The following is a 22,727-nucleotide window of genomic DNA, read 5'->3' on the forward strand; positions in this document are numbered from 1 at the left end:
TTGAGCTGAGGGCCTGAGTGGAGTGCCTTCCGCGTTATCTCCGCCAGCCATCCGCCAGACGTACCTGGCTCTCAGGCCGGAGCTTTGTGTCTTCTCAGCTTCTTCAGAAGTGTGTCACTCTCGAAAGACAGACGAGGAAGCAGGCCCCAGCCGTGGTATCCGAGGCCCCTTCGTTCCAGTTGCTGTTTGATCTGGGCAGAAACAGTAATTCAGCAGCAGACCTGTTGAGGTTCCTCACTCTGCGGGGAGCTTGAGAGCAGGGACAAGCTCTCCCTCTTTATTCCCAGAACTTGGGACATTGTGATTACTTCTAAAAGGTCTGTTGGGCTCCCCTGACGTTCCCCTGGGACTTGTCATCCTGAAACAGTTCCTTTCTCCACTGTGACCTGTTGTTCATGGCCATTGCTCCCCTCGAGGGACCTGCCGCGCTGCTGTCCTGACCGACCTCCCTAGCCTGTCAGGTGGCGCGTGAGAGCCCCAAACCCCTGCACTGGTTCGGAACACGAGTGTTGGCGTGTCAGAGAGCCACGACTAAGGCAGGGACAGCCAGAAGCCGTGCATGGTCCCCTCCCTGGTCAGGCCTGCCATCTGCCGTCTGGAGTCTGTTATCATAAGTAGTGTATGCGGTTCTTCAGCTTTGTGGTGTCGTCTGGGATCAGACCGCGTGGCTTTGCATCCCACCTCCTGTGTGACCTGGGAAGGTTTCTTGCTAAGATGGAAACCATCGTGCACCCAGTTCCTAGGGTTATTGTACGGATCTTGAGGCAACCTACGTGAAATGCATAGAACGGGACCTGGCCCATGATGAGCCCTAGAAAGTGTTAGCTGTGTGTTCGTGGTGGCGTTTGCCGGGTTATAGAAGCGAAGTGAGCTCCCGTCTCTATCCTTCGCACAGTTGCAACACCTGTGGGGTTTCCTCACTGGATCTCAAGGAGTGTTCTCCTTCAGGGAACAAAGTGCCGCCCAGACTGAGGCATTAAAAGCAGGTTGTTGTATGTTTGACATTTGCTCTAAAATCTCCATCGTAGGGTATGCATAACACTGGGGTTCATTACATAAGGCCTTTTTTCCCCCTTGAGTGTTGGAGTTGAGAGCTGGTCTTTAGCCTTTCAGCCAGATGAACTTAATGGAACTAATTTCTAAGTCTTTAAACATTTATGGAAATTGTGAAAATAAACGGCCTGAGACTGGTTTGTATACCATAACGTAGTTACCATTTCTGGCTCATTGTCCAGCAATAAGTTGAACCACCAGATAAAGAGTTTTCCACGTTCGGTGTTTCCACCAGTTCTCAATATAATCTGTTGCGTGTGCTCTCATTTGCTACTGAACAGTATAAAAACAGTTGTCCAGGAGTATAGTTGCAATTCTCGTTTCCAGAAGGACCGTATCTTCTAGATTTTCCCTCTTCTCTCAGATGTGAAGGTCAGCTCCCAGAATAGGAGGTCTCTGCATTACTAAATTAGTGATCAGTTGGGCACATTATATGACATTTAGGCAAGGACTGAGTGACAACTATTTCTTTTACTTGTAGTGGTGCGTGAGGGGTCACCGTGACTTCACACTTCAGGAAAAATGATGACTTAATAGTCATGGTCTGCATCTTACTGGGAGTTGCTGGGGATGCTTCAAGATCGTGTGAAGAAGAGCAAGGGCTTGGGAGACTCTGCTGGACGTAGAGCCTGTGGTAGGAAGCGTGTAGGTGGGGACGGCGAAACCGGGCTCTGCACGTCAGCCCCTCGTCAGGTGACCGTGGGCAAATGACTTGTCAGAACCTCCCTAAAGTGATTCATGTATTTTACATGCACTCTCGTCATGAAGAAAGACAGGGTAAGTGAAAGGACGTGGTAGTGTAGCATTCAGAAAATGAGTTTTTAATTTACTGTATATACACATATTTCTGTTTAAACACTAGGTTGTGATCGACTGTTTACATTCTTAATGGGGTCCTTGTGGACAAGGACTGTGAGTTAATCATCCTTGTGTCCCTGGCGCCTAGCAGTCCCTGACACATAGGAGGCGTGCCCAGACTTTCATTGAATCCAAGTTGTCTGTCTTGTTTTATTTATCGCTTTGCTGTAAGGAAACATTTTAAATGAGATTTAAACTGAGGTGCAGTTTAGGGGGACCCTTCCAGAACAGTGGGTCTCAGGTTTCATCCTGGACCGACCCAAATACCTCTTACATCATACCATTATACACACATGCGACGGAAACCAAGGTTCAGGAACCACCTGCTCTGGGTCATGTCCACTGATAAGTTCTCTTCCATTGTATTTCATTCATATATTTCATTCCTAATGCTGGTGCAACCCACCGAAATGGTTTTGGGGTCCTCTGATGGGTTGCAACCTACAGTTTAAAAGACACCTCTCAAGAACGCAAGCTCCCTGAACGGGAACTTCATCGTGTTTGCGTCTGTATTGCTAGTGCTCGGCGCATGGCGGGTGTTCAGTAAGTATTGCTGGAGTGACGCAAAGAATGGAGATGCTCTTTTCCACGGAGCACAATTAAAAACAAGATAAAGGGAAAGCATTCCAAACTCCTGGCTGCATTTCAGTGCATCAGGGACTGAGTGGTCCACGAGGTGATCCAATGCCCTAGGCAGCACGGGGGATCCAGAATTCACGAAGGCTCCGTCTCCGGCCTTGTTCCATCTAGAGCCCAATCCAGGGGGACAGTCAAGTTCAGGTGGGCCTTACAAGAAGCTTTAAGATTTTACCGAAATCTCTGACACCCACCATAGGCACAACCAAAAGCAAGCGCCAGATAGGAAAGCTGTGCCAAGAACTTGGTTTTCTGGTCTGGATGTGGTATCAGGACCGAGAACCCAGCCGGTCGAGCTCTCATCACTGCAAGAGGCAGCTGCAGGGTCTGTAAAATAGGTTTGGTCTTAAATATATTCAAGGGGCATTTGGTTGGCCAGGGATTTGACTTTTAAAATTCTATTCTCCAGTAAATAACTTAGCAGTTCTCAGCAATCCTGTGTCTAGCTTGTGGTGGGTCCTAAAATCACGGCCTTTGAGCAGCACAGTAATTTGTTTTTAAAAATTGGAGGAGGAAACTTGAGCTTCAGACGAAACGCAGAGCACCAGGTTTTCCTTGCTTTTAGCCTGTGCTGTCCGTGCGTAGTTCGTGTACTCCCACTCCCGAGTCCGGGACAGTGTGCAGGAGCTCTTACGTCTCGAAGTACCGTCCTCAGGAAGGCCAGCCTCCGGCTGACCTTAAAATTTATCATCAAAACTGGGACTCAAGGGTAAAGGAGGGTGCGGCCTGAACAGTTCCGCGGGAACAAATGTAAAGTGGGGCTGTCCCAGGGAACTGGGAAGCACCCCTGCCCTTACTTCAGGGCACGTGTGTGTTTGGTCACATCGTCTCAAAAAGAGAGTAAACTTGACAGAACATTTACAAAGCTTGAAACACTATTGACTAAAAAAATACCGGCAAATCTTTTGTAATCGGGAGAGATGACGTTATCAACAACTGAAAGATAATGCTATAATGAAAATGTTTTTGTTACGTACAGATATTTTCCCCCTAAGACCTAGAAAGTGAGTGATGTGCTTATTTTAGATAATATTCTCTGGTAATGAAAAGATTGGACATTATCTTCGAAGTAGTGATGGAATAGGATCTGCACGTGGTACCATCTTTCTTACAGTGTAATGCAGATGAACCGATAGCCCCGGATGTGTGTGGTTTCATCTGGAGAAGCTACTAGACTATCTCCGCTCATTCAGTGAGTTTTTATTGACTCGGCTTTACGATTAGCCTGATGCTCAGGCTTTATAGATAGCATTTTAACATGATTTGCTATTAAATAGCATTTGCTGTAAGATTATCTGGGACTCAACCCAGGGGTGCCAAAAAGACCCCCTGAGCTCGTCCAGCAGTGTGAATAGCAAGGATGGTTTTCCGTGAGTCTGCACCACACAGCCTCCACTACTCAGAGTTTAGTTTTAATTTTTTAACTCCGTAATTGAAATGCCTTCTCTTTTCCCTAAACACCTTTTTATGGGAAGTAACTAAAACGCTTGCTTTAATCCACATGAACACTGCTTCCAGGATTTTTAGGGGAAACAGTCACACTTTATACGGAGATCATTTTAACGAAGTCAGGCCCAGGACCTAAGTGGTTCTATTAAATGTTTTAAGTTCCAGACTAGAGAGCTCGCATTTATTGTCATTGCTGCTTTCAAACAGGAAACATAAAATTTTATTAAGTTGATAAGGCAAATCACTGACTGAAATGAAGTTTAATGAAAGTTCTCTATCAGAAGAATAATGTAACATTTTAATATATGACTGTAATATGCCACAGTGAAGTCACTTCTATAAACAGTGCTTTAAAGTAATAAATGGAAATACCAAGGCCAGTTTTTTGCATTAAGACAAGATCGAGCTGAAAAGTAATTGTAGTTTATTTATTATGCATTTGTTGCCTTCCCACATATTTTAAGATGATCATTTTTCTATGAAGTGTTTCCTTTTTACCTTATATTAATACTTAAAATGCTTTGAAAAGCCTTATAAACGTGAGCGGCGGGAGTTGGCGTCAGAAGAGGTGGGTGTGGGTGAGTGGTCCTTCCCTGGCCCACGTCTGTTTACTTAGGAAGTGCAAGGCCTTGTGCCAGGGTGAGCTCTTCAGCTCCTTGCTCTTGCTTGAGTATCTAAGCATCCCGTGAAACCACGGCCTCACTTACAGAGACCTTTTAGTCAAATCGCTGCTTCTCAGGAATATAAATAATTGCTTGCAGGAGTCTTAAAGTAGAAACCAATTAATTCTGCCATTGTTTGCCGTTCGGTTTAATGAGTCACTGCTCTTGATAATTTGACATCAACTCCCAAAAGTTCTTGAAAAGTCCGAGAATTAACAGAGCTAGAACTAATCTGCTAATTTACATGTGCCTTCGCAGTATGTAAAACAAAAATAGTAGGAAAGGATCATGTGGTCAGTAAATGTACGTGTTTGCTACTGCTAACGCTTAACGGTTCACCACGGGCCCTTCGGTCTCTAAGTCTTTGTAAATATTCAGTTCATTCTTACAGTAGTCTCCTGGGGTAGATTCTGTGTCTCATCCCCATTTTATAGAGAAGGACGGAGAAGAAAGCATCTTTTCCCCAGGTTGTGCAGCTGGCAAATAGTGAAGGCAGAATTCGAACCAACGCATTTCGGCTCCGGGACCTGAATTGGAATCGAACACTTGTTGAGACCGATCGGGTACCTCAAACAGGTTATTCTGTGTACGTATAGGAGGAAACCAAGGCAGAGAGCTCCAGGCTCCTCTGACACGCAGCCCACTGTCTTTTCCACTGGAGTCCAGATGCTTGAACTCGTGTGAGTTGTCCTAACTTGGGTCACCTTTTTTTTTTCTTTTTTTTCTTTTTATCCAAGTGATGATGTCTGAAGTAAAGTTGTTATAACAGGAGCCACGTCCTTGCGATCTAACCCGGAACAGAGGAACACTGTGGGCCTTCCCGTTAGACCCTGGGGGAAGGAGAGCCTCCGAGTAAGCGGGCCGAATGATACCCTCGGTGTAGATGATTTAGGCGGTGGTTGCTGTGGCGATGTTGTGGTGGCTCTGCTGTTGTGTCGTGGCTGCAGAGAGACGGTTTTGTGGTAGCGCCTGGCAGCTTTACGGTTTCCTTTGGGATGCTAGGAAGGGCTTGAGAAGAATCAAACAGGAAACGAACTTGCGAATGCAGACATCTGATTTCTCGTGGAATCTGCGGAGGGGCTCTCTTTCTCGGCACTGGGTAAGCTTGGGTATCTAGGCACCTTTCGTGGGCCTGCACCTGAGCTGCTGTGTCCTTTCCCTGTCGCACAGCCGGGCCTGTGATGGCAGGCCCCGGTGTCGTGCCGGAGAACCCCGGGATTCTCACACCAGGCCCGAGTGCTTGTCGTCCCCTTACACCTGCGCCCGCGCCCTGGGAGGGGAAGCGTCTTCTCCAGGCCCAGCGACGGGCTTGGGCTAACACCGTTCTGCGTTATCCATTTTCCCCAAGAATGTCACTGTAGACTCCGGCATCTGCTACTATTTAGACAACAGAATCCGTGAGGACGTATCCAGCAACAATTCACAGAAGTCTCGCTAACATCCAGTCGCGGCTAATTCCGTAGCCTGTTCTCACAGTTTGTTTGTTTTCCATGCGTGCGTGTTCTTGGCTGGGATTTCATGTTGCATATTTATATTTTTTTTTCTTTTAGACGATGTCAGTGTTTTCTGGTGTTCTGCAAAAGCGGGAATTTCCACATGGGTTTCGAGAAGCTCTGTTGGGCTTTGTAGGGAGAACTTCACCCCAGAGACGCCATGTGAAATGTGTTGATGGTAGTAAATACTTTCTTAAAGTAAAGACCAAGGATGGAAACCACGTTGGAGAAGCACTGAGAAACACTACCATTCATTTCAAAAATCTTGAACTCTGAGAGGGTAGCCGTTAAATCCCTGTGAGGGAAGTTTGACAACTGAGATGGTTCCGTAAAAGGCTCCCTTGCCACAAGGGGTTTTGTTTGTTTACAGTTATCCTGCTGAATCCCCACTTAAAATAGGCACCATCCATATTGTGTGCAAAGCCTGGGCAGGCCTTCGAGGCCGGGGACTCGCCAAGGCACGCTGACCTTGGTTAAACGCCTGGCTTCCCCCGGCAGCCTGGCCAGTTTTTCCAGATCGAGCCTTGCGGGCGTGGGCTCTAGAATAGAGCGAGGAAGCCCGAACCGGAGCAGACGCCTTTGGAGGGCGTCTCTCTCTATGACCGGTTCTCCCTGGAAGGCTTTACCATCTTGTCTTCTGAATTCATTCAGAAAAAAATTACACCAAAGAAAAAAACATCGAATCTACTTCATAACGTAAATTCTAAAAATCTTGGCAGCAACATGCTGCTGTTCATATGTTCATTCTGGTGGCTGACCAGAATACGTCTGTTTAGAGTTGGGTTTTCTGTTCTTGATATGTTATTTGTTTATAGCCCCGTTTCTACATGTTTTTGAAGGCAGCTGTCTGGAATTAGGAATGCAGTCTGGAATTTGACAAGTAACCTATTTAAACGGTTTTGGAGGTAAGACTGCAAGAACTAATTGGACCATCTTTGGTGTTACCAGAAAATGTTTTAAGGTCGCTAGTGTATTTTTAACTGGTGTTTTTGGGGTTTTTTGGTCTTTTTTTTTTTGGTCAAAAGTCCCACATTCATAATCTATATTTTCTTTCACTCGTAGTAAAGTTTATATTAGACCATTTGTTAGACTAAGAACAGGGAAATGGAAACTTTTTTCTTCACGAATTTCTTGGTTTTCATTTTGCTAACAGAGGGAAGACTTTCCTAGAATGCCAAATTTCCTTTTTTTTTTTTTTTTTCAAAGGAGCTAAGTATGTATTGTATTTAAAGGAAAATTTATCCTTGGGGGACACATGTTATTTATAGAGCAGTTTGTGTTTAAGTTTGCCAGCTAGAAAATCATAGGCTCTTCTGCCGTTTGCTATAAGTTAGTACGTACATCTTTTATTTGTATTCCTAGCATTTTAAATAGGTTTTTAATTCACATACCATTCACATACCATCCAGTTCACTGTTTGTGTACAATTCACTGGACTATAGTGTATTCACTGAGTTCTACAACCGTCATCACAGACCATATTAGAAATTTGTCTTCACCCTAAAAAGAAAGCCCATTCCATTAGCAGTCACTTTCATTTCCCTGCAAAGCTCCCAGTCGTAGGTTACCACTAATATACTGGTTTTTTTTAATTTACCTATTCTAGGCATTTCATGTAAACGAAAGCATACAGTAGGTGGTCTTTTCTGACCTAACATAATGCTTTCAAGGTCCGTTCGTGTCACTGCATGCGTCAGTACTCCGTTCCTTTCTATCGAGAAATAGCAGGACGTTGTGTAGATACACCACCGCCTATTCGTTCCTCAGTTGATGGACATTTCGATTGTTCCCCTTTTTTGGCTATTAGAAGTAATACTGCTAAGAATGTTTTATCGTTTTCAGATACAGTTATATTCTTTTGTTAAATTTACTCCTAGATATTTTTTCGATGTAGCTGTAAATGGAATTTTCTTAATTTCATCTCTGTATTGTTCATTGCTAGTAGACAGAGATGCAGTTGATGTTTGTGTGTTCGTCTTGTGCCCTGCGATCTTGCTGAACTTGTTTATTAGTTTTAATAGTTCTTTAGTGGACTTTTTATCATTTTCGATATGCCGGAGTACATCATCTGTAAATAGAGGTAATTTTACTTCTTTTTTTCCAGTCTGGGTGTCTTTTATTTCTTTTTCTTCTCTAATTGCCCTGGCTGGAAATTCCAGTACAGTATCTTGGAAGTGGCAAGAGCAGACATCATTGTTTTGTTCCTGATCTGAAAGGGAAAGAAGGCATTATGTCTCTCATCATTAAGAATGATGTTTTCATAGATGCCCTTTATCAGACTGCGGAAGTTTCCTTATATTCCTAGTTTGTTGAGTGTTTTTATCATAAAAGAGTGTTGGATTTTTATCAAGTGCTTATCTGCATCTAATGAAATCATCATGTGGATCTTGTCCTTTATTCTGTTGGCATGGTATATTACATTAATTGATTTTTTGAATATTAAACCCACCTTCCATTCCTGGAAAAGATCTCCCTTGCTTATGGTGTATAGTCAATCCTTTTTATACGTTGCTGGATTCAATTTGCTAGTATTTTGTTGAGGATTTTTGAGTCTATATTCGTAAGAGATGTTGGTCTATAGTTTTCTCGTGATGTCTGTCTGGTTTTGGTGACAAGTTAATTCTGGCCTGATAGAATGAATTGGGAAATGTTCCCTTCTGTCTTTTGGAATAGTTTGTGAAGAATTGGTACTGGTCATTGTTTAAATATTTGGTTGAGGGGCACCTGGGTGGCTCACGCAGTTAAGCATCCAACTCTTAATTTCAGCTCGGATCATGATCTCCAGATTGTGGGATCCAGCCCCACATCAGGCTCTGCACTTGTTGGGGAATCTGCTTCTCTCCCCTCACCCCCTCCCTCTTCTCCCACTTGCGCATGTGCTCTCTCTCTCTCTCCCTCTAGAATAAATAATATTTTTAAAATTAATGTCTGGTGGAATTCACCAAAATCATCTGGTTGTAGTCTTTTATTTGTGGTTGGTTTAAAGTACCAATCTATTCTCTTTTCTTTCATTCTCATTTATTATAGATCAATTCAGATTTTTTTTATTTCTTCTTGAGTCAGTTCTAGTAGTTTGTATCTTTTCAGGAATTTGTTCATTCCATCTGTTATCTAACTTATTGGTATATGGTTGTTCGTAGCATTCCTTATAATCCTTTTTATTTCTGTAAGGTCCATAAAGCTGTCTGTTAATAGATTTCCAGCTAGTAAATAGTTACCTTAATCTAAAATCAAAGAAATTACCTCTGAATCTGGGGGCTTTCTAGGGACGGAAAATACAAAGAAACATGAAACTCAAACAACTATTGAGCCCCTCGTTGTCACTGCTAGCAGTCAATGAGTAGCATCATCATTAATTCCTACCGCCACAGACTGTTAAGACACAGCCTGGGGGGGGGGAATGATGGCCGGAGGGGTAGGCGTCTGCTGTTTAATACTCCGCAAAGGAATATCTTTGGGTTAAGACAGCCTTTTCCTAGCATCTTGTAGGCTTCCTAAAACCTCGAACAGAAACACTTGACCTGATTGTCCAACTTCGCAGCCAAGGGTGGAGGTCGACGCTAGCACTTGCAAAGCTATCCAGTATTCATTTTTCACTGTAGTGTGTCAGCACTTCATGAGAAAGCTTATATAGATCAGGTCTCATAGTGAATTCCAAAGGCCCAACCAAATTTTTGGATAGTACATCTCTCTCTCTCATTTTTAAGTTTCTCTAATTTTACAGGTTTTCCAACTCAAAAAATGTGTCACAACATACCCTTTTCTTTTTTAGAATCTGAAGTTTTAAATACAGGGAAGTTTCAGACTCTAAAGTACTAGAGTACATACCCAGGCAACTTAAAGGAGTTCTAAGCATGGGAGAGATTCTTTTCATTTGTGGAAGGGCAGAAAATAAAAGATTTCTGAGTTCAAGCTCCCTACTCTGACAAGTGCATTCCCATCATCACCCTGGCCAAAAGTCACTGGTTATATATGATTTTTAGTTTTGTGAAAACCTTTCTGTCTCTTAATAAAACATTTAGATTCCCATTATAGAAATTTACTATAAAAGCACTTTTGGAAAACTATTTAGTGTGCAACTAAAAGATAAATTGTTAAAGCTGAGTGATATTAGACATTAAATGGAGATATTATGCTCAGTTTACTAAGAGTTTACAACCCTTTGATTATTGCAGACAAACCATTTTGGATATATGTCTTTTTGGAAAATATTCTATATTTTGGAAGAGACGCTCACACTGTAAAAAGAGAAAAGGTCACCTTTAAAGTAGAGCTGTCTGCATCCAGAACAAAAGGAAATCAGCAGTATACAGACCAAATTATTGGTTGCAAACAGTATAAACAATGGAATTTTTCAAATGGGAAAGGCAATTTAAGTCGAAGAGAAGTTGGCTGCCAAGTCTTTTTCCACTGACTGGAGAAAGACTAGCAAAATTTTTATGCGCACTAGTATGATCACCTTGTGGTATGTTCTACTCTTCCTCTGAAAAGGGAGAGAAAGGAGGAGGTTAGCTAGAAACATGGAAAAGCATCTCTTCTGTTGTAAGGAGTCCGGGACTAGATCATTCTCTTCAGTTCCCCCTAACTTTTTATTTTGAAAATGTTTATAACTTTAAAAAAAAAAAAAAACTTGAAAGAAGAGTGTAATCTGTATACTCTTCACCTAGATTCACCAGTTTTTAACTATATTTGCTTTCTCATACCCTCTCCTAACGCGTACATACTCACATTCACACCCATACAGAAAATAAGTCACAAACATAATAGCATTTCATCTCTAAATACTTCAACATGTATTTCCTAATAAGGCATTGTCTACCTAACCATAGTATTGTTATCACACCCAATAAATTTTCCATTGATTAATATTTCCCCTAATAATGTCTTAAGGGGAGGGGGATCTAACCTAAGATAGAGTCAAGCTTACTTCATTTCATTTAGTTGTCATAATTTTTTTATCTTCTTTAAGGAATAACCACCCTTTTTTGACTCTTACGTCACTATTTCTCAAAAGACCAAGTTGCTTTTCTTATAGAAAGCCCCACAGTCCAGACTGATTTTTTTTCTTACGGTTATACTCTTTTAAACATATCTGACAAGAAAACTAACAAAGGAAATGTTGTGGCCTTTCTATTTTATCACATCGGGAGGTGTATAACATCAGTTTGTCCAACTGTCAATGATACTCTGTTTAATCACCCATGTAAGGTGATATTTGCCATATTTTTTTCATATTTTCAAAGGTTTCTTTTTTCCTTGTAATTTAGAGAAATGTGGGGTTCAGTACTTTGAGACCATGTAAAAATTGTTCTCCTTTTTCTCTAAGATCAGGAGCAAAACCAGGATGCCCACTGTCACCACTTTTATTCAACATCATATTACAATTCCTGGCCATAGTGATTAGACAAGAAAAGGAAATAAAAGGCATACAAATTGGAGAGGAAGAAGCAAAACTGTTGCTATTTGTGGATGACATGATCCACCAGATAACTGTTAGAATTCAGTCCAGTTGCAGGATACAAAATTAATATGTAAAAATCAGTTGTGTTTCTATACACTAATATAAAGTATCAGAAAGAAAAATCAAGAAAACATCCTATTTACAATTGCATCAAAAAGAATAAAATACCCAAGAATAAATTTAACCAAAGAGGTGAAAGACCTATATACTGAAAACTATAATACATTCATGAAAAAAATTGAAGAGAGAAATAGCAAGATTTTGTCCTCAAGGACTGAAAGAATTAATAATGTTAAGATGTCCATACTGCCCAAAGCAATCTGAAGATCCAGTACAATCCATATTAAAATTCCAATGACATTGTCCACAGAACTAGAAATAATTCTGAAATCTGTATGGACCCACAGAAGACCCTGAGTAGACAAACCAATCTTGAGAAAGAAGAACAAAGCCAGAGGTATCACATTCTCTGATTTCAAACTATACTACAAAGCTATAGTAATCAAACAGTATGGTATTGGCATAAAAACAGACACATGCATCATTAGAACGGAATAGAGCACACAGAAATAAACCCATGTATTTTTGGTCAATTGATTTACAGCAAAGGAGGCAAGAATAGAGATAGGGAAAGGACAGTCACTTTAACAAATGGTGTTGGGAAAACTGGACAAGCCGCATGCAAAAGAATGAAACTGGACCACAGTTTTATACCATATACAAAGTCAACTCAAAATGGATGAAAGGCTTGAATGTAAGACCTAAAATTACAAAACTCCTCAAAGAAAACATAGGAGGTGATAAGCTCCTTGATACTGGTCTTAGCAGTGTTTTCTTTGGATTTGATTCCAAAGGCAAGGGCAACAAAAGCAAAAATAAACAAACGGAACTGCATCAAACTAAAAAGCTTCTGCACAGTAAAGGAAACCAGCAACATCATGAAAAGGCAACCTACTGAATGGGAGAAAAAGTGTAAAGAACTAACACAATTCAGTAGCGAAAAAACAATATGATTAAAAAACGGGCCTATGATTTCAATAGATGTTTTTCCGGAGAAGACACACATGAAAAGATGCTCAGTGTCACTAATCATCAGGGAAAAGCAAATCAAAACTACAGTGAGATATCACCTTACACCTGTTGAACAGCTGTTATCAAAAAGACAAGAAACAACAGGATGTGGAGAAAAGGGAGCCCTCTTGCACTTTTGGTAGGAATGTAAATTAGTGCTGCCACCATGAAAAACAGGTATAGATTCCTCAATAAATTAAAAAAGAGAGCAACCTAAGCCAGAAATTCCACTACTGGTTACCTATCCAAGGAAAATGAAAATACTGATCCAAAAAGATGTATACATTCCTGTGTTCACTGCAGATTTATTTATAATAACCAAGATAATGGAAACAACCTAACTGTCCATCTGTGGATGAATGGCTACAGAAAATTGATTGATTTATAGGTAACTCAGCCATATGAGTAGTACATATATAAATACTACTCAGCCATGAAAAAGAATGAAATCTTATATTTGCAATAACATGGATGGACCTCGAGTGTATTATGATGTGAAGTAAGGCAGACAGAAAGACAAATACTGCATGATCTCACTTAGTGTGAAATCTTAAAAAACAAAACAAAACCCAGACTCATAGATACAGAGAATAGAGTGATGGTTGCCAGAGGGGAGGGTGGTTGGGAGTAGGAAGGCAAAGTGGGCGTAGAGAATTAAGAAGTACATACTTCCAAGTTATAACATAAGTGAGTCCTTGGGATGTATTGTACTGTGTGGGGAATATAGTCAGTAGCATGGTATTAACATTGTAAGGTGATAGATATGAACTAGACTAATTATAGTGACCATTTCACAATGTATGCAAATATCAAATCACTGTGTTCTACGCCTGAAACTAATAGAACGTATGTCAATAATACCTCAATAAATATAAATTTTTTTCAAGTTTTTCAGATAAAAGTGAAAGAATCCCTTTCTACTGCTCCACTCCCCCCCCTGCTGTCTCTGCGCCCCTTTCCCAAGCTGTTAACAGTTTGATCTATATCCTTCAAACTTTCTTTTGCTGTAGTCGATGGCAGTTTTGTTGTATTTTCCATAGTTAGCACAAAATATACACAAGGGTCGTATTTCTTTATTTTGTGCAAATATGCAGTCATGTGACAGGTAATGCATCATACTCGGTGTTTTACCTTATATGTCTTAGGTGTTTTCTTATGGCCATATGCATCAAGTTATCTTACTCTTTTTAGTAGCTGTATGATAGTTCAGAATACAGATTTACCGTAATTTATTTAACCATTCTGTTACTGATATTTGTGTTGTTTCTAGGTTCTCAGTATCATAGACAACTGCAGTTAATATCCTGGAATATGTCTTTGCATATGTTCAAGTATTTCTGTAGAATAGATTCCCAAGAGGTGTAATGGTTAATTAACTGTTATTGATTCACACTTTGGCGGGAGCTTCCTCACACCCTTACCAACACCAGCAATATTGAGCAATATTTTTTATATTTGCCCATCTGATGGATTAAAAAAGAATGGTAGCTTACTATTTTTCATTAGTATTTTTCTGTTTACTAGTGAGAATGTTCATGTTTGTCAGCCATTAATTTCTTCTATGATTGCTCACTTGTCTATGGGGGTTATTTTTTTTAATGGAGCTTTTTGTATACAGTATCCCTTGCTGCCTGAATTTTTGCTGCCTGAACTGTGGAATTAAGTAGATTTGATAAAGTCTTGAGAAATCCCTTTCTGTATGTACCCTCACTACTGCATCCAAAATCAAATCGATTCAGATAAAAACCTTCCTAATTTGCCATCCAAATTCAGGCTGTCCAAAATCAGGAACCAAATAGAATGTGGTCGAGAGAGCAAGATGTATTCTCATTCTGATCTTTTCTTCCCTGTGTCTTGTTTATCTTTTGATGTTGTTCATGTGGTTTTACACAATAAAAAATTGGAAGTGTTTGTTGAGTATCTGTGGTTTTCCTGTAGAAATTCTAGGTTTTGCTTTACTTAAGTCATCTTTTCCCATCTAAGAATTTTTTTTCAGTCTATTTTATTTCCTTCTCTATGATTATTTTTAGACACACCAGAATTTTTAGATACATGAAATATATTTTTATGCATGAGTTTTATTGACACATTTTTAATAGTTTACCCTTTATCATTAATCGTAAACACCACCTTTATCATACACCAGATTCTTACACATGCAAGGATCTGTTCTAAAGCAGTACCATCCTGTTAATCAGTGTATTGATACCTAGATGAGAAAGTTCCTTGTTCTTTTTCAGGTATTTGTTTATTGCTTAATTTTTCTTCCAGGTACATTTTAGGACAAAATAAATTGACTTTATCCATTTATGCTTCCTCCAGCAATATATGTGAATGTGACTTCCGGATGTCTGGAAGAAACTGACTAGGGGTCTGGAACCAAGGCTAAGACTTGAATAAACCCAGAAAAATTAAAGACAAATTATCTATCTTCTAACCTAGAAGAAACTTAATGGGTTTGTAACACTGTTAAGTGTTGCCTAAGTGTTTGTTTAATGAGCTGTTGACTCATTTACTACCTTCTTCTACGTAAACCCTCTCTAGTCCTCCTTGTACCCCTCCACAGTCACCCCCAGGTTTTCACATCATGATGCTGGTGCACCCTCTTCACCCTTCTAGACATTTCTCCCCATTCCTCTCCAGTCCACCACACCCCCCCCCCATTTTCTATCTGGGGAAGTCTCACTTATTCCTAAAAACTCAATACAGATACTACCTTTTCTGGGAATGTCTACTGCATGTCAACAGTAAGAAGATTGTGGTAGACTTTGTGCCTCACGTTATTTGTTCCTGTATTACCGTTCCCAAACTTTGAGCTGAATCAGGACATACATGCCATATATATGTCTTTTTCAAACATTTTTTGAAAAAGAATACAATATCCCAGTCCTTGGGGAGCTCACCAGAGAATGAAAGGGAAGGCTTAAGATAGAAGAAAAATAGATATGAAAGCATACATTATATATGATTTCTTTTTAAGTCACAAGAGAGCTTTTAAATCCATTTTTCCCTCAGCCTGACCAAGTTTAGATTTTATGGCTTATGCTCTAAGCCCTTACAACTTGAGACAGTCGTTTTGACCCAGGACGGCATTCCACGTGGGATGTCCTACAAGCATGGGTGCAGAGATCGGACCAAATGAGCGGTTACCATGGAGTTTTGGGGTCAGAAGGAAAACTACTAAGAAATGGAGTTAGAAAGGCCTAAATATTCCATGAAGGATGTGGGGGTAGTAGTTGCCTGTCATTTGGAGTTAAGTTGTAAATGGACAGATACTCTGACTCTCTTCTTTTTCCCTAGTACTGGATGAACGAATACACCTCACCCATCGGAATTGGCGTTTTTCATTCGGGAATCGAGGTCTACGGCAGAGGTACGTGTGCTCACGGTCTGCATAGGCTGTTTTCTTCTGAAGGACTTGTAGTTCCTGGCTATAGCTCCTCCTCTCTTTCCAGCTGCTTCCATACCTTACTGCAGAATATAGAAGAAAATCTCCCCATATTTGTTTACCCTGTATTTTGGGAAAACACCCAAAGTTGAATGTATTTGGGGAGAAAGTACTAAAGTATGTGACCATACATTCACATAGTTATCTTTTATTCCAAATACAGGGTCTTAAAAGATATGTGCCTTTTGGGATTGTTTTACCATGACCGTTTTGGGCTAACAGATTCTGGAGTTCCTAAGAAACCTTGTGCTTTGAAAACCAGTCATTATGGTTGGAGATGAGTTGATGCGAGAGTGTCAAACTGGAGATACCAATTTCCTGAGGGAATTTCAGTATTAAATTTGTTTTATAGTCTTGCAAGTGTGTCATTACAAAGTTTAAACATACGACTGAGCAATTCCCGCCCTGATTACATCTAGCTTTTTGCTCAGGAATGATGGCCTTCGTCATTAACTCAGCCCTTTTATTCTTCCTGGCCCTTTATTATGATAAATATGACAGGAGCCACTCAAAGCAAGCAGCCTGGATTTCAGCAGCTTTTTCCTTGGTTCTGATTCCCACCGTTGGTGCAGGGTCATTGCCTCCAGATCGAGCTGCAGGCAGTAATGGTCTGCAAACACCGACCACATTGCCGGTTCTAGCAGGGTTGGAAGAACGTATTATTTTGCAGCACACGCTCACCCTGTAGCAGAAACGTCTTTTATTTGCCTCAGCCAAGCAGTCTTTGTGCAAGACCTGTAAGAACATGTGATTGCAGGCTACCCAGAGTGACCCGCTGCGGCTACAGACAGCTTTCGCAAACAGGAGGGAAGTCGGAACGCGAGGCAAAGGCGCATTTCCCCTGATGTGTCAGTGTGGCGTCTACACTGCCCCTCCTGGCGGTCCACGTGAGCTGCTTCTGGCAGCAGCGTAGCGCAGGAAATTTCGCTGTAGGGATCCGCCGCGTAAGCTCCATCTCGCTGGAAAGGCTGCATCTACCGCATAGTCCCCCAGAGCAAAGAGGCTCCTGCCGGAAGGGCCAGCGGTCAGGGCAGTTGCTGCAGGTGGCTTCGTCGTCTCTGGGTTGGCTCCCTTGTTTGAATTGGCTTTTGCCAAAGTTGTGCGTGTTCCTGTTTAACTGACTTTCTGTGGTGCGTTACAGTCTTGTAAGTGCCATCCAGCTCTGAGCCACGTGGTCATGCTGCTGTGACGTAGAGAAGGACATGGGGGCATGTGGCAGTTTCCCCATTTTGCAAATGAAGAAACCCAGGCTCAGCTCTGCTGAAAGTCCTACTGCTAATTAATGAGACGAGGGCTTGAACCCAAGTGTTCTTATCTACTAGTCCAGCATTCTTTCACCTGTCGAATCATTGCTCCCCTCCCTAAGGTGATCTAGGAATAATTAGAAACATGGTCCAAACATGTCATGGAAGCTTAGCCAAGGTAATCTTGCTGAAAGTGAATGACACTTCTTGAATAAATGAAAAAAATGGCTCAACAACCTTCCTTACTGGAATTGAGGAAATAAAACATCTAACCATAATCCTTCCATGTCTAACCTGATTATCTACAGTGTTTTATAAAATCCTGTCATTAAGATAATTTTTACTATTTCAGAATTGAGTGTCGGATGCTTTATTTCTTATCCACGCCCTTGCTTTTTTTCTCTGGAAGATGTGGATCAAATGTAAACTTGGTATCTGCCTTGTTCTTTGACCTTTCACTATTATATTTAATAAATTTTAAGTGATGAGATTAATGTAAACATTTGTAATTTTGAAAATAAGTCCACCCCGATATGCCACTTCACTATCTAAGTATCTCCTCCCGAGAACTTTAGTCCCTTCCTTACCTGAAAGCACTCTCTGCTTCTGCTCTGGGTGGGAGTTGCTATCTCGTGAGCCCGTAGCACAAGCCGCCCCTCCTGGCTCAGAGATGCGCCGTGCAGAGAGTGTGTGAGTACGTGTACGTGTTAATCTGGGAGCTTGTTTTTTCTTGAATGAGGGGAAAGGAAAATTCAGTTTTCAGGCTCGCTCAAGTTTCACCCTTACTCAAAGATAAACCAAGAGCCTTCAGCCCAGGAGCCGTGCAAAATCATTGTTATTAGACAGTTTTTCCAGTAAAGTGTAAGTTTAACATTTGATCGCTTTAATTTAGAAAGTGACAAAACACGGAATGGACCACCCACTTAGTTTGGCACAATCGTGAGGCAGAGAGCCCGCGTTCACCCGTGAGTGTTAGTCACTCTGCTCTCACCAGCATACGCGAAATACAGGATCACCTTTGAGTGTCTTTCGTTACGAGTTTCAGGCCTTTTGTATCAACTGTTGTGTACAAGTAACAGCTGAATGAGATGTTTGTGAAAGTTATTGGTAACCTGGAAAATATTTAGATGGTATCATTATTATCCTCATCATTTTTTAAAGCTAATTCAGCATTCTGATTAAGTTTTGTGTGATAAATACTAAAAATCATGAGTTTTCTCTTTTCAGAATTTGCTTATGGTGGCCATCCTTACCCCTTTTCTGGAATATTTGAAATTTCCCCAGGAAATGCTTCTGAACTAGGAGAAACATTTAAATTTAAGTAAGTAGGGAGGACAATTTTTATTACACTGTCTTAGGTGCTAAAGCGTGTTTTCAGGCATACAGAATTCATTCTGTAGATGAAAATCTAGGAAGTTAAAATGTTTCTTTAATGTTGTTTTAGTTGCTGACACTTTATTTAAAATTGAATCTATCTGAAGTTGTATAAACATGGGAATTCGGCCAGATGTGCCTTAAATAACCTAGTCTGTTGCTTTTACTCAAGACCCATGTAAGTTATCTCATGTACTTTGAAAATGTTCTTACTTTGGTATAACTTGGGTTCTGGTTTAGAAGGTTCATATGTAGTGATTGCTTCCCCTCGACCTCCCATGCAGGGGGGAGATGGAAGACGGTCTTCTTGCGGCCTACCCAACACTGTTACAAATACCTTCATTTTTCAGGTGGTAGCTACCCTTGTGAGCAGAGCATACAGGGCTGTTGACTCTGTAAACAGTCTCACCTGTATGTTTCAGCTGTACACCTGAAACTAATGTGACATTGGGTGTCAACACAAATTTTAAAAAGTTAAAAATTTTAAAAATAAAATGGCGTGAAGAGAAAAAAAATGGTCGATAGGGAGAGAGAGCGTGTGAGCAGGGGGAGGGGCAGAGGGAGAAAGAATCCCAAGCAGGCTCCTCAGTCAGCATGGAGCCTGACGCGGGGCTCGATCTCACGACCCTGAGATCATGACCTGAGCCGAAATCAAGAGTCAGAATGCTTAACTGACTGAGCTGCCCAGGTGCCCCATTCAGTAGGATTTTTTTTTTTTTGATCTTTTCATTTTTCCCAATGAAAGGGACACGTTATACATTTGAAATAACTGAATAGTTGGTTAACTGAGAAATTGTTATTAACAGGTGCTTATATTACATGTTTTGATAAACTAGAATACTCTGGAGCCTTCTGAGTAGTCAAAAGCACTGAGAATTTAAATGCGTAATAATCAGATTTCCATTTCTTAATTAAGTTTTGTATTTGAAGAGATATTTAGAACCTTAGGCTCAAAGAGCCTTAAAGAAACTTTTGGGCCTCTGATCGTTAACTTGCCAAGTAAAAAGTAGTGAAATGAGGTTGTACCCTTGAAATTCAGGATAGGACTACACTTTTTTTTTTTTTTTTTTTTTTTTTTAGATTTTATTTATTTATTTGACAGAGCACAAGTAGGCAGAGTGGCAGGCGGCTCCCCACTGAGCAGGGAGCCCGATGCGGGGTTCGATCCCAGGACCCTGGGATCATGACCTGAGCCAAAGTCAGATGCTTAACCGACTGAGCCACTCAGACATCCCAAGGCTACACACTTTTATCACTACCAAGTTCATGGTTTTCTTGGCGTATCGCTGATTTGCTATAATACCATCCTGAATCTATTCCTTAGGTTTCCCTTTTAACAGGACTACTAGATGAAAGGATTTTCTAAGTATTTTCAGTTTTCTTAGATGCCTAACTTGTATCTGACTAAAGTTCTACTTTCTATTGGATAATGTCTGTTGCATTTCCAGGGTAGTAGTTCGGGGTCAGGTGGAGGGTATTTATTTTTTTAATTGGGGGGGTTTTTTAATTGGTTGGTTTTATAACGCTGTAAAAAAAAAAAAAAAAAAAAAAAAAGCTGTTTGGTAGTCCGGCTCACAGTGGCACAGAAGCAGGTGACGCAGAAGACTATTGCTGAGTGAGATCGTGGCCGGCTCTTTGATGCCAGTATAATTGGGCAAAGTATTGGCCGCATGGATCTGGTTCTCTGATTACCCGACTGCTTACACAGTGCTTGTAAAAATAACACATGGCTACATTTTCAATATACGACGCACTGTTTCATAAAGAAAATGAGCAGGTTTGCATTTGTAGGATTCAGAGGTAACATACCTAGGAGTTCCTTGCAGAAAAGTAGAAACTCAGGAGAAAGTTTAGAAGTATCTCGTTTACCTTTTAGTTGTATCACATGAACTCGGCTTTGTTACGCCGGTCAGAATATTCCTGGGAATAAGCAAGTCTTTGAACAAGTTCTTTAGAAAAATACTTAAAACTCACACAGTCATGTTTGTTTCTCTCCTCTTTCTTTTTGTTCTTCAAGAGAAGCTGTAGTTTTAGGGAGCACGGACTTCCTGGAGGATGACATCGAGAAGATCGTGGAAGAGCTGGGGAAGGAGTACAAGGGCAACGCCTACCACCTGATGCATAAGAACTGCAATCACTTCTCCTCGGCGCTGTCGGAGGTGAGTGGCTTTCTCCTCAGACCCCTCGGGCAGAGCACGTGCGCCGGCGTCCTCGCCGTCCGGCTGTTCGCAGCCCCTTGTCTCCTCCGTGCGTTCTCGATCCTTCCTGTTGGGGAGAGCGCGGTGTGATGTCTTGTCTGGATGAGCTCTCCGAGGTCGGCGCGCTTTCAGACCGTGGCCCGGTCACGACGTGGCCGTGGGTGGAGTCCACACAGATAGTCGCCTCCTCGGATTGCGCTTTTGTCACCGCCTGGAACGTGCGCTTGAGAGAAACTAACGCCTGAGCGACGGCTGCCTCTCAGCCGCGAGATTCCTCTTTTCCTGTTTTAATTGCTGTTGTGAATTTGTTTCCTGGCTCTTAAAACGATTAATAAGTCGTTCGTTTTGCTGCTCTGGAAATTTCGTTCTGCCAGCTTACACACGGGCGCTTGTTTGCCTTCCCAGTCTGGACTCCCAGGCGGGAGACTAGATCCGAATCGTAGGGCCTGCAGACAGAAAAGGGAGGGAAGAAATCACAAGATTAGGAAATAAGGTCGAGAGAATTAACTAGCACCCGAGGAGCTTCCCAGCTCCCCGACTCTGGGCGGCTGGAGGGGGGCGGCGTTGGGCCCCGCAGGACTCGGACGGCAGGCAGAACAGACGGGGCTGCCGGCTCGGTGGCCTGTGCACGGGTGCCCGGCTCCCTGGCCCTGTCCCCTGGCTTCGTGGCTTCCGCAGCACGGCTCTCGGACAGGCCCGCGGTGGGCGCGCCGTGCTTCCCGGAGGACGTGTCCGGCACCCGCAGCACGGACGACTCGTGATTCACATCGTCTGCACCCCGCCGCGGGGCACAGAGTCGGCATCTTCGTGTTCGCCTGAGCCCCGATGGTTCGTGCGGGCGTGGAAGCCGGAGGAGCGCCAGCAGTGCACACGCGGATCCCGGATCCCGTAGAGGTCACTGGCTGCCTTTCCGGAACGAGAGAAGGTGGTTCGGGTCCTTCCTGACCCCACGTGTAGGCAGTGCAGCCAGAGAGCCGTAGGAGCCTAGGATGTTAAAGTCGGCAGCGATAGTAGCCGCACCCAGTCCAGTCGCCTCGTTCGACAGACAAGGTGGCTGTGCGCTCATCCAGGGTATGGAGGAGCTGCCGGGGCGCCGTCCGCTGTGACGGGGGAAGCTACCTGCGGAGTTGGGAATGGTCGACCTGGCCCCGGAGACCCGGCGCGCTGGAAACCCTGGCTGTTTCAGCCGCGCTGCCGGTGTGAGGGGGACGAAGTGCAGCCCAGGTGACACGTGAGGTCTGTCCTCTCCTCCAGGCAGGAAAAGCCCCCCGAATTCCCAAAGCTGAGTTTTGGGGCAGCCAAAAATGCTAAACTTTTGTGTTGCTCTCTCCTCCAAGTGGGAGGGAACATGATTAAAACGTTTGCAGACTTGAGCCCAGTAAGGAGGGGAGCAGGGGGGACACCGCAGTAATTCTCTAGCTGCTGCTTGCCGAAGCATCCCCGCCCCGTCCCAGCTGGGATCCCCCCAGACGGCTGTAACCTCTGTCATGGCCAGGTTCACTGCTGTGAGAGTGGGAGTAACTTCACAATGAGGGAAGAATTGTATTTTGTGATTGTTGCATCTATGGACATAGGATAGGAATTAGTATAAAACGTTTTGTGCATGTAATTTTATAGAGGATACAGGGATCGTCTCTCGTGGGGAATGCCGCAGAGAGAAAGTGTTAAGGGGCACAACTTCCTTGCTTTTTACATCCATACAGTGGATGGAGTTTAAGTCTTTCGATGATGGAAAGAAAATGTGTCTCCACAGCTGAGATTTTTACTATGATTTTTGCCT

The 22,727-nt window shown here is 42.4% G+C and overlaps 1 protein-coding gene across 2 annotated transcripts in view; it reads left to right on the top strand.

The window, feature by feature from the left end:
- DESI2 (desumoylating isopeptidase 2) overlaps positions 1-22,727 on the top strand; it is a 44,659-nt gene that overhangs the window by 12,802 nt on the left and 9,130 nt on the right. For both annotated transcript variants that reach the window (XM_026509560.4, XM_057315664.1), the window contains exons 2-4: positions 15,984-16,056; positions 18,603-18,696; positions 20,767-20,908. In XM_026509560.4, coding sequence (XP_026365345.1) covers positions 15,984-16,056; positions 18,603-18,696; positions 20,767-20,908 — 309 coding nt within the window. The remainder of the gene's footprint in view (positions 1-15,983; positions 16,057-18,602; positions 18,697-20,766; positions 20,909-22,727) is intronic.

This window comes from Ursus arctos, unplaced genomic scaffold (assembly GCF_023065955.2).
Source record: "Ursus arctos isolate Adak ecotype North America unplaced genomic scaffold, UrsArc2.0 scaffold_2, whole genome shotgun sequence".
Lineage (NCBI taxonomy): Eukaryota > Metazoa > Chordata > Mammalia > Carnivora > Ursidae > Ursus > Ursus arctos.